This window comes from Taudactylus pleione, unplaced genomic scaffold (assembly GCF_031769625.1).
Source record: "Taudactylus pleione unplaced genomic scaffold, aTauple2 ptg000788l, whole genome shotgun sequence".
NCBI classification, from domain to species: domain Eukaryota; kingdom Metazoa; phylum Chordata; class Amphibia; order Anura; family Myobatrachidae; genus Taudactylus; species Taudactylus pleione.
The window spans coordinates 6,233,729-6,246,305 of NW_028285190.1; the positions used below are offsets into that span (position 1 = coordinate 6,233,729).

Consider the following 12,577-nt stretch of genomic DNA (forward strand, 5'->3'; position numbering starts at 1 on the left):
CATGGTGTCGGTATTCGACATGGTGGAATATGCCCAGTTTCACTCCAGACCTCTGCAGCACCTGATCCTGTCTAAATGGAATGGACTGCCTCAGAGTCTGAAGTCCCAGACGTTGGTGCTCACTCTGGAGGTTCGCCTGTCTCTAGCCTGGTGGTTGCAGACGACCCATCTCAACAGGGGTTGTCCGTTCTGGGTGAGGAATTGGGTCCTGTTAACAACGGACGCCAGTCTTCAGGGCTGGGGAGTGGTCTCGGGTCCACACTTGTTCCAGGACAGGGGGACTCCGGCAGAAGCAGAGCTTCCAATAAACATCTTGGAACTCCGAGCGGTTTTCAATGCTCTCCAGCAGGCACATCGGGTTCTCCAAGGTCACCCAGTGCAGGTCCAGTCGGACAACGCTACCACCATGGCCTACATAAACCGGCAAGGAGGAACCCGAAGTCGGGCGGCTCTCGTAGAGGTGTCTCGGATCCTGGTGTGGGCGGAGCGCAATCTTCCGGCCATATCAGCTGTCTTCATCCCGGGAGTGCTAAACTGGGAGGCGGACTTTCTCAGTCGCCAGGACGTTCATCCAGGGGAATGGTCCCTGCACCCGAACGTTTTTCAACTGCTGGTGGACAGGTGGGGTCTTCCAGAGATCGACCTCATGGCATCCCGGCACAACAACAAGTTGCCGGTGTACGGGTTTTGCACAAGAGACGAAGAGGCGTCTCTGGTGGATGCTCTGTCCGTCCGGTGGACGTTCCGGTTTGCTTACCTCTTTCCTCCGGTTTCCCTTCTTCCACGGGTAATCCGGAAATTCAAACAGGAAGGAGGCACGCTCCTGTTGATAGCTCCCGCATGGCCCAGACGGCACTGGTTCTCAGACCTTCAGGGTCTGTCCGTGGACAGTCCTGTGCACTTACCGCTCCGACCGGACCTTCTGTCACAGGGTCCTTGTCTTCACCCGGACCTGACTCGGCTGTCTTTGACGGTGTGGCTGTTGAGACGGCCATGTTAAGCTCCAGGGGGTTTTCCAGCTCTGTGGTGCGAACCATGCTAAGAGCTCGGAAACCGTCTTCCGCGAGAATATACCATTGCGTGTGGCATACGTTCTTCCAGTGGTGTCGACCGAGAGGTTATGCACCGCGGGAGTTTCGTCTGTCTCGTGTACTTGCCTTCCTACAAGCGGGACTAGACCACGGGCTTCGCCTTGCTTCTTTGAAGGTGCAGGTTTCTGTCCTCTCTGTCTGGTTTCACCGTAGGATTGCTACAATCCCTGATGTACGCACCTTTATGCAGGGCGTTCTGCGAACTCAGCCGCCTTTTGTACCACCCATTGCGCCTTGGGACTTGGCTGTGGTCCTGAGGGCTCTCCAAGGACCGCCGTTTGAACCACTGGGCTCAGTGGATCTTAAATGGCTTACAGCTAAGACTGTTTTCCTTGTGGCCATAGCTTCGGCCAGACGTGTTTCTGATTTAGGGGCTCTCTCTTGTAGACCCCCTTTCTTGATTTTTCATGGGAACAGGGCAGTGCTGCGCACTCGTCCTGATTTTCTTCCCAAAGTTGTTTCCCAGTTTCATGTTAACGAGGAAATAGTTGTTCCGGCTTTTAACTCACCTGGCCTTTCAGTGGGTGAGGCCATTTTGGATGTTGTGCGGGCCTTAAGGACTTATGTTGACCGCACTTCTTCGTTTAGGAAGTCGTACGCTTTGTTTGTCCTCTATGGCTTCCGTAAAATGGGTTGGCCTGCTTCAAAGCAAACTTTGGCAGCCTGGATCCGTATGGCTATTTCTGAAGCTTATCTTCATGAAGGCCTGCCAGTTCCTCCTTCGGTGAAGGCTCATTCCACTAGGTCTGTGGGTCCTTCGTGGGCAGCTCGACGTGGTGCCTCTGCAGTCCAGATCTGCAAGGCTGCTACGTGGTCCTCTGTCCATACCTTTTGTGAGTTATTATGCGTTTGACACCTTTGCCTCTCAGGATGCTTCATAAGTTTAATTTTAACACGTTGGAGTAAACACCTTTTAATTACCTTATTCATCTTTCTCTTTACAATAATCTTCAGTATATCTATCAGCCACACCATTATCAGCACACTACCTACTATTACATAGAAGGACATTTTCTGTATATTTGCGCCAGCTACACCATTCTCTAGAATTAATTCCTGTGTCTCTTCAGCACATACAGTACAAAGGGAGAGCGCGGTAAAAAACTGTTGTTAATTAGTGTTTATGTAGTTTTACTGCTTTGATCTGTAGGCTAAACTGTGACATTTGCTTGCTCTCAACCAAATGTGTGCGTACACTGGTATTTCATGGTACTGACTTCTGCAGGTGCCACTATTCTGTAATAACCTTTAGGTTTCAACATTCTATTTATAGCAGATTTAATTTTATGGTACCAAAATAGCCATGACCTTAAACACTTACTTCATTTGTAAAATTAGCTGTAATTTCACTGTCTGTCCAGGTTTTGATCTATTCTGACACTATTGCATTGGAACATCTTTAGTGATCAGTGCTTTCTCAGCTTCAGCAAGCAAGTATTGACAAGCCCTCTTATTACACTGTTAAGGTGCTTACACACGGTATGATTAAAATGGACAATATGAATGATCGTATCGTTATCGTTCATATCGTGCATTTTTCGGTGCCTCCAACCCACCAACGACCTGCGATGCGCGGGCACGTATGGGCGATAGATATCGTCCACCGATCGTGCATGCAGGCCAACCTGGTTGCTATCGACCAGGTTACTATAGGGACCCGCGGGTCGCTAGCCGTCGTTGGTGGTGTGCTGGACGATCGATATAGATCATCCAGCACACCCGGGAGATCGTTCAACGATATCGTTATCGTTGACCATCGTCCCGTGTGTATGCACCATTACTATTATGATTTGAATTCAGGTTTCAAATTACTGGGGTTGTAGCAGCAATATTAATTTGTTTACTTTTTGTTCTTGTTTCGATCAGTTTGTAGCACATGGTTGAAGAATTTGGCAGTAGATACCTTTGCACCATTTGGAGTTCCTCATTTTTCATTTAACTTTACAAAAACTATACCACCTTCATACTACTATATGCTTTGGAGTTTAGTTCTGTTAGCAGACATGGCAGTTACAATTGTTCCTTTCACACTTCTACATTCCATATTGTGTCATTATAATCAAACTGTTAACCTCTATCTGAAATACTTGTACTTTGCACTGTAACTATCTTCACAAGTGTTTGTTCTATACCACATCGTGTCAGCTTCATTTATGACGGTATTGTTTAATAGTCTGTAGTAGTGACAGTAAAATGTTTTTATTCTCTCGTTTATGAAATAATATATTATAATTTTGCATATGATATATTAAAGCACCATATTTCTTGCTGCAGACATTATACTCCTTTCTGTTCTAGCAATGTTTCTGTTTGTGCTTGTTTTCTCAGGGTGTGACATTTAAAGTGGAAAATAATAATCTGGTTATTGCTCGAATTCTCCATGGGGGCATGATCGATCGACAAGGTCTCCTTCATGTAGGAGACATAATTAAGGAAGTCAATGGCCATGAAGTGGGAAACAACCCAAAGGAATTGCAAGAGTTGCTGAAGAGTATTAGTGGCAGCGTTACATTGAAGATACTTCCAAGCTATAAGGATACAATTAGCCCACAGCAGGTCAGTGTCTCACACAACACACAGTGCCGATCCCAGTTCTCAATCACACACCTTTTCCTCATTGACTTCTATTTATACTTTTTTTTTTTTTTTTAAATATGTATGATGATTAACACTACAATTGTCTAACCGGTTATGTATTTATAGGGACAACACTGTATTTTTTTCTGCAAATATACTTTAATTGGATAAAACAGACATTTTAGTACCATATTGAGGGTATATTTATACATTTTAAAGAAAATATATATAAAATAAAAACTCTAGCCAGTAAATGTCTGACCAATGTGTTCATTCTGTGACATGTAAAAGTTGTGTTAATACGGGCTTATATGTATGATCAAACAAACTGGGACTTATTCTGCCCATCTAAGGGCCGTATTCAGATTGGAGCGAAATGCCGTTTTCGGCGAAAATTTTTCGCTGATTATATAATTTTCACCTATTTCATTTATCCCCATATTGAATTTCAATGTCTTTTCGCTGGTGCGATAACGCAACGCAATGTAATAGGCTAAAAAGTTTCGCCTATGAACACCCGGAGGAATAAAGTGCAGATTTGGGGTGCAATGTTGCCGGAACCGCCCTGCACCCTTTGGACACCCCCCCGACGCTAAAAACGCAAACAAACTCACAAAGGACACCCCAAAAAAGCATTTTGGAAAAAATGGGCGAAGAAAATCAAAGTAGGCGTACAAATTCAAAAGCTAGCGAAATAACCTTTGGGAGGATCTGGAAGTATGGGGGAGGTGTATTTTTAATTGCAGGTGTTTGCTGAAGGTGCGTTTTTAGCACTTTATATTGCTTGCCTTTAGCAACTTTAAAATATGCTTGCACCCATTTTCATGTACTCCAGATTTGATGGGAATACTTCAAAGCTGCAAAATGCTATTCTTCACTACTTGCTGACAGACGCTAAATAGCGTCATTCAAAGACCTTAAATACCTTCAGCAGGGCTAATCGAGGGTACCCCTAGTGAACCCCCATGTCAGAGCATGTTTTGGGGGTGTCATGCTGATTTCCCCAAAAACAGGACTTTTCACCTGTTTGAGTTCCACCCTGTCCTATTTCGCCGATTTGGAATTGAATACGGGGATACGCGTGATACTTTTTCAGGCAGAAAAGCAGCGAAAACGACGAAAAGTCCGGCCTCTGACTTTTCGCTTCCAATTGAATACGGGCCCAAGTCTTTCTGGCATTTTCCTCATTACATGTTGGTCCTGTGGCTGGGGAGACATGGGGCCTGATCCGGCTGGAAAAGACCTCCCAAATGAGCAAAGAAGTCGGCTGTCACAACCACAACACTCCTATGAGATAGTGTTCCAGGCCATTGCATGGTTCTCATCTGCTTACAGCCCAGAAACGCCAAATTCACAGACAGTGTGATCTGTTGACGGACGCAAGGATAAGTACCCACTAGTGATCTCCCTCTGTGCAGCTGATTTTTTTTTTTTTTTTTTGATGCAGCCATATTGTGAGAAAAAAAACAGCTAGTGGGAGGATGCAAAGCCACCGGAACCAATATCGGCAGCTAATTGAATGCCGCCCTTGACTTTTACCGGATTGTGTAACTCTAATAGTGCAGTTAGTTATTCTAGCTTTTTATGGAACATTAATGGTTAGCAAGAACTCCTGTGCTTTGTGATTGTACAAAAAATACCTAGCCCTATGATTTGAAATTAAGAGGATCATACACTGTGGACCCAGGAATACTGGACTAATTTTGAGTATAGGGAAATGATATACCCTGTGGGCCTCCAGATGCTGCATGTTGGAGGACAGGTCGGAGAACGGCCAATTGCAGTACTCACACTGGTACTGCTTCTCACAGTGACAGAGTAATCGCGCCCTTCCTTTTATACTGGGGGAGCAGTCTGCTCTCCCTTCCAATCTGACGCTGCCCAACACTGATGCGGCCAAAAATTTACACTGCACTGATGTTTGAGAGAGAGACCCCCTTAAGAAGAGCAGCCAGCAGAAGCTGATCACTGCTGGCTTGGAGGGGGAGAGACATGGTGTAGAATGGGCTGCTGCAGTGCACTTAGCAGTCCAGGCTGGAATACATACGAATTACTGCCGGACACAAGTCCGGTGGTTCACAGCCCGACAGCGGCAGGCCGACACGGATGAAAATACCGATCGTCCCCAGGTAAGTATGAGCTAACCTAACCCTCCTTAGGGGTGCCAGCTCTAACCTCCCCCCCCCCCCCCCCCCCCCCAGTGCCTAACCTTAATCCCCCCTCTAAGTGCCTAAACCTAACCCCACTACCCCGCCGCCCAAACCCCTGGGGATGCCCAACCCTAACCCTCCCTCCCCCTAGCCTAACCTCCTGGGGGGGTGGGTGTAACCCTAAGTCCCCCCCAGGAGCCCTAGACCCCCCCGCGCGGCTGTCTGCAGCGCGCCCCAGCAACACTTCGATCTGGATGCCGGGCGCCAGTCTCCCGGCGTCGGTAAAATGAGCGGCGTCTACATCTAGATGTCGGTAATTTCACCCTTCCCGGGGTATGACAGTCGGGGATCCGGCTGTCTGTATAATGTCAGCATAATGTCAGCCGGCTTCCCGATTGCATACCGTCCAGGCTAGTAGGTGATCCTATCAAAATCGCTTATTGCAGCCTTCCCACCCCATACCCCTCCTGGCAGCGCCTGACTTGTTGGAGGAGCTTTGTGGGCCCGGGTCAGCTGCTGAGGGCCACCCTTCCTATACCCGGGCCCTTGATAACTCTAGACTGCCCTGTGTGGGGCGAACCTGCCGCTGTTGGAATCTTGATCCTGTCGGGCATACGCTGTCAGGATTTGAACTGGCGGCTAAACAGCTGCCGGCATTTCAATTCCATTCCCCAACAGTATACTTTTACCTTTCAGGACACATTTATGTACCTTCTAAATTGTTACATTTGAGAGTCAATATAATATATTCCTCCATGTGATCTCCCATTAGAACCTGCTGTAGGGCTCATGCAGTTAATACATTGTTCAATTTCCATGTCTGCTGTCTGGGCTAGCTCTGGGTTTCAGCTAATGACATTCTCCCCCCTTATAATGTGTAAATAGAGGATGCCGTCAGGTTACCGGCGGGTGCTATCCCACCCTCCGATATCCCAACACTGCAAGCCGACAGGGGACTAAAGATAGGCATCGAAATCCCGATGCCTATCATTAGCCCCACTACGAAATGCCGACACCCGGCATACCGAACAAAGGTAAGCCAGATGTCTTAGGTTCTAGCTGCAGGGGGCGAGGGTCAGGTTTAGGAACCCCCGGGGGGACTTTGGATTAGACACCCCCCCTGGGAGGTTTAGGGTAGGGAGAGGGGGGTAGGCACTCCCCCCGGGAGGGTTAGGTTTAGGGTGCGAGGGGGGGGGGGGGGTTAGGGTTAGGCACCACTAAGGGAGGGTTAGGGTTTGTGTGCTCAACAGCCCCAGTCAGTATTTGGCTCCTTCTGTTTTTTGGTGTCTGTATATGACCCGGGGGGTTTTCAGCCGCCGGCATTGCATACTGATTCCGTAAATAGTATACCTATTCCTATGAAAGTAGGAGAGTATCGGGGCCCAATAGGAGGCTATGTTATAAAATCACTCCCAAAACCACAATACTATCAAGATGCTATTTCACCTACTACCAAGATTTCGGATAGGAACAATACCTGACACTGCCAGGATGCTGCTTTTTAGATTATTCAATTACTGTTGTTGTTCTCGCTTAAATGTTGTTTTTGTTATGAGGTTAAAACTTTTAACTTGTGAGCACATGTGATTTGCACATTATTTCTGTTTCTATTCATATACAAAAAAAATTATTATGCTAGGAAAATACTGTATGATCTTGATACAGTATACAGTACTTTAAAGAACAACTTTTCACATAAAGGCACAAGTACACTTTGAATTGAAGATTTATGAGCACTAATGAATTTAACATTTGACACCATGAACTTTGTGTTACCATTTAACAACTATCTTTATTTCACTATTACTCATTTCAGCTCTGGTGAGCCAATGAGGTGGCATAATCTTGTCAGCACTACACTAAAAACATAGATATCTTAACGGGTTATGTTTCACAGCAATAATCAATTCTATGATGACATGACCATGAATCATAAGTTTTTTGGTACACGTCAATTCATCCTTGAACCTTCCCGTGGGTCCTCTATGATGAAAGACCTAAATACCAGTAAAATGTTAAAATGCATTCACCAGTGAAAGTTGACTAGTACATTTGCATACATTAAATTGTAATTCTGTTCCCTTTTTGTTTGTTGGCATTCTGAGGAAAAGTTCATATTTCCATCTTTTCTTCAATGCTGACCACAACTGCTATAAAATAATACCTGGCATTATCCAAGGACAAATTTTATATATTGTCATGTTTTGGCCCATTTAACACAATCTGCTGAAATTAAGTCTTTTCTTTGAAAGAAGAAAAAGAAAATGCCTGCAGGTTTTTTATCTTTTTTTTTATTACTTTTTTTTTTTTTTAATAGTACATTTTTACTTAAAAATCAAACGACATAAGCTACAGTCACTAGTTGAGTAAAGGTAGAGATTATTTTTGGCAACAAAACTTTTTTTTTTTAAAGAATCAGTAGGTCTGAAATGTCATGTTGGCCTTTATGTAACTAGGAATCACTTTTGCAACTAAACGTTATTGCATGAGCAAATTGCTAAAGAGTTACAAATGATTAATCGGAGATGGAAAAAAATGTGTGTTAACTTGGGACAACATGGCTTGCACACCCTAGCTATTTGACTGGAAATTTGTATCTGAACAGCTAGTGAGAGCATATGGTTGCCTACTTGTATATTGGAGAATGAAGAAAATTGATAGTTTTGTTGCCATATCATACCAATTGGTGCAGCCTCAAACATCACCATCAGTTGCATCATCGAAACTTGCAACAGCCTTATGGCAGGTGCAGTTTCTCCATCTGACCATGGCCCCCTATGCCTGCGTCTGTGACCACACCCGCTGGCACTGACACACCTACGACACTACCATAAAACACCCACTGAACGGACCATTTTTTTGCGTCCACTAGAAGCCACCCCACAGTCACCGCCCAGGAACCCCCATCACCATTCTGATACCGTCTGAATCTAAAGCAACAGCACCTTTGTGCGCACCCTCTCTGTAATGCATGCGTTGCAGGCATTTTCGCACATGAACAGTTGCAAATAATTGCTCAACTACACAAATATCGGCATTGTGTGCATCTCTAAACCAGGCCCATTGTAATCCTAAAGTAGTTGAAATTTAGCATTTTAAGCAAATCATTTTACAGGACCTTTAAGCTGAAAACATCTGGCTGATTCAGATTTGCACTCAAAAGCAGCAGTGCTCAGAAATAAATGTGAATGTTTGTATTCAGAGTCAGCCGCGTCTATGAAATCGCAGTGTACCCCCACCCCAAATCCATCCACTTGTGAGAGTAGCTACCATTGCTATTAGTGTGGCTGTGCATCAGCCCTAAACATATGCTATTAGTGCAGTGGTGCATCAGCCCTATACAATCACTATTAGTGCAGTGGTGCATCAGCCCTATACAATCACTATTAGTGCAGTCATGCATCAGCCCTATACAGATGCTATTAGTGCGGTTGTGCATCAGCCCTATACAATCGCTATTAGTGCGGATGTGCATCAGCCCTATACAATCGCTATTAGTGCGGATGTGCATCAGCCCTATACAATCGCTTTTAGTGTGGATGTGCATCAGCCCTATACAATCGCTTTTAGTGCGGATGTGCATCAGCCCTATACAGTCACTATTACTGCATCAGCCCTATACAATCACTATTAGTGCATCAGCCCTATACAGTCACTATTAGTGCATCAGCCCTATACAATCGCTTTTAGTGCGGATGTGCATCAGCCCTATACAATCGCTTTTAGTGCGGATGTGCATCAGCCCTATACAATCGCTTTTAGTGCGGATGTGCATCAGCCCTATACAATCGCTTTTAGTGTGGATGTGCATCAGCCCTATACAATCGCTTTTAGTGCTGATGTGCATCAGCCCTATACAATCGCTTTTAGTGCGGATGTGCATCAGCCCTATACAATCGCTTTTAGTGTGGATGTGTATCAGCTCTATACAATCGCTTTTAGTGTGGATGTGCATCAGCTCTATACAATCGCTATTAGTGCGGATGTGCATCAGCCCTATACAATCGCTATTAGTGCGGATGTGCATCAGCCCTATACAATCGCTTTTAGTGTGGATGTGCATCAGCCCTATACAATCACTATTACTGCATCAGCCCTATACAATCACTATTACTGCATCAGCCCTATACAATCACTATTACTGCATCAGCCCTATACAATCACTATTAGTGCATTAGCCCTATACAATCACTATTAGTGCATCAGCCCTATACAATCGCTTTTAGTGCGGATGTGCATCAGCCCTATACAATCACTATTAGTGCATCAGCCCTATACAATCACTATTAGTGCATCAGCCCTATACAGTCACTATTAGTGCATCAGCCCTATACAATCGCTTTTAGTGCGGATGTGCATCAGCCCTTTACAATCACTATTAGTGCATCAGCCCTATACAATCACTATTAGTGCATCAGCCCTATACAGTCACTATTAGTGCATCAGCCCTATACAGTCACTATTAGTGCATCAGCCCTATACAATCGCTTTTAGTGCGGATGATCATCAGCCCTATACAATCGCTTTTAGTGCGGATGTGCATCAGCCCAATACAATCACTATTAGTGCATCAGCCCAATACAATCACTATTAGTGCATCAGCCCTATACAATCACTATTAGTGCATCAGCCCTATACAGTCACTATTAGTGCATCAGCCCTATACAATCGCTTTTAGTGCGGATGTGCATCAGCCCTATACAATCACTATTAGTGCATCAGCCCTATACAATCACTATTAGCGCATCAGCCCTATACAGTCACTATTAGTGCATCAGCCCTATACAATCGCTTTTAGTGCGGATGTGCATCAGCCCTATACAATTGCTATTAGTGCATCAGCCCTATACAATCGCTTTTAGTGTGGATGTGCATCAGCCCTATACAATCGCTTTTAGTGCTGATGTGCATCAGCCCTATACAAACACTATTACTGCATCAGCCCTATACAATCACTATTAGTGCATCAGCCCTATACAATCACTATTAGTGCATCAGCCCTATACAATCGCTTTTACTGTGGATGTGCATCAGCCCTATACAATTGCTATTAGTGCATCAGCCCTATACAATCTCTTTTAGTGTGGATGTGCATCAGCCCTATACAATCGCTTTTAGTGCGGATGTGCATCAGCCCTATACAATCGCTTTTAGTATGGATGTGCATCAGCCCTATACAATCACTATTAGTGCATCAGCCCTATACAATCACTATTAGTGCATCAGCCCTATACAATCACTATTAGTGCATCAGCCCTATACAGTCACTATTAGTGCATCAGCCCTATACAATCGCTTTTAGTGCGGATGTGCATCAGCCCTATACAATCTCTTTTAGTGCTGATGTGCATCAGCCCTATACAATCGCTTTTAGTGCTGATGTGCATCAGCCCTATACAATCGCTTTTAGTGCTGATGTGCATCAGCCCTATACAATCGCTTTTAGTGCTGATGTGCATCAGCCCTATACAATCGCTTTTAGTGCGGATGTGCATAAGCCCTATACAATCGCTTTTAGTGTGGATGATCATCAGCCCTATACAATCGCTTTTAGTGTGGATGTGCATCAGCCCTATACAATCACTATTACTGCATCAGCCCTATACAATCACTATTACTGCATCAGCCCTATACAATCATTATTACTGCATCAGCCCTATACAATCACTATTACTGCATCAGCCCTATACAATCACTATTAGTGCATCAGCCCTATACAGTCACTATTAGTGCATCAGCCCTATACAGTCACTATTAGTGCATCAGCCCTATACAGTCACTATTAGTGCATCAGACCTATACAATCGCTTTTAGTTGGATGTGCATCAGCCCTATAGAATCGCTTTTAGTTGGATGTGCATCAGCCCTATACAATCGCTTTTAGTGTGGATGTGCATCAGCCCTATACAATCGCTTTTAGTGTGGATGTGCATCAGCCCTATACAATCGCTTTTAGTGCGGATGTGCATCAGCCCTATACAATCGCTTTTAGTGTGGACGTGCATCAGCCCTATACAATTGCTATTAGTGCATCAGCCCTATACAATCTCTTTTAGTGCGGATGTGCATCAGCCCTATACAATCGCTTTTAGTGCGGATGTGCATCAGCCCTATACAATCGCTTTTAGTGTGGATGTGCATCAGCTCTATACAATTGCTATTAGTGCATCAGCCCTATACAATCTCTTTTAGTGCCGATGTGCATCAGCCCTATACAATCGCTTTTAGTGTGGATGTGCATCAGCCCTATACAATCACTATTAGTGCATCAGCCCTATACAATCACTATTAGTGCATCAGCCCTATACAATCACTATTAGTGCATCAGCCCTATACAGTCACTATTAGTGCATCAGCCCTATACAATCGCTTTTAGTGCATCAGCCCTATACAGTCACTATTAGTGCATCAGCCCTATTCAATCGCTTTTAGTGCGGATGTGCTTCAGCCCTATACAATCGCTTTTAGTGCGGATGTGCATCAGCCCTATACAATCGCTTTTAGTGCGGATGTGCATCAGCCCTATACAATCGCTTTTAGTGCGGATGTGCATCAGCCCTATACAATCGCTTTTAGTGTGGATGTGCATCAGCCCTATACAATTGCTATTAGTGCATCAGCCCTATTCAATCGCTATTACTGCATCAGCCCTATACAATCACTATTAGTGCATCAGCCCTATACAGTCACTATTAGTGCATCAGCCCTATACAATCGCTTTTAGTGCGGATGTGCATCAGCCCTATGCAATCGCTTTTA

At 44.7% G+C, this 12,577-nt stretch overlaps 1 protein-coding gene across 3 annotated transcripts in view; it reads left to right on the top strand.

Annotated features, from left to right (window-relative positions):
• Positions 1–12,577, top strand: part of PALS2 (protein associated with LIN7 2, MAGUK p55 family member) — a 224,062-nt gene that overhangs the window by 67,434 nt on the left and 144,051 nt on the right. For all 3 annotated transcript variants that reach the window (XM_088457818.1, XM_088457819.1, XM_088457817.1), the window contains exon 5: positions 3,420–3,647. In XM_088457818.1, coding sequence (XP_088313944.1) covers positions 3,420–3,647 — 228 coding nt within the window. The remainder of the gene's footprint in view (positions 1–3,419; positions 3,648–12,577) is intronic.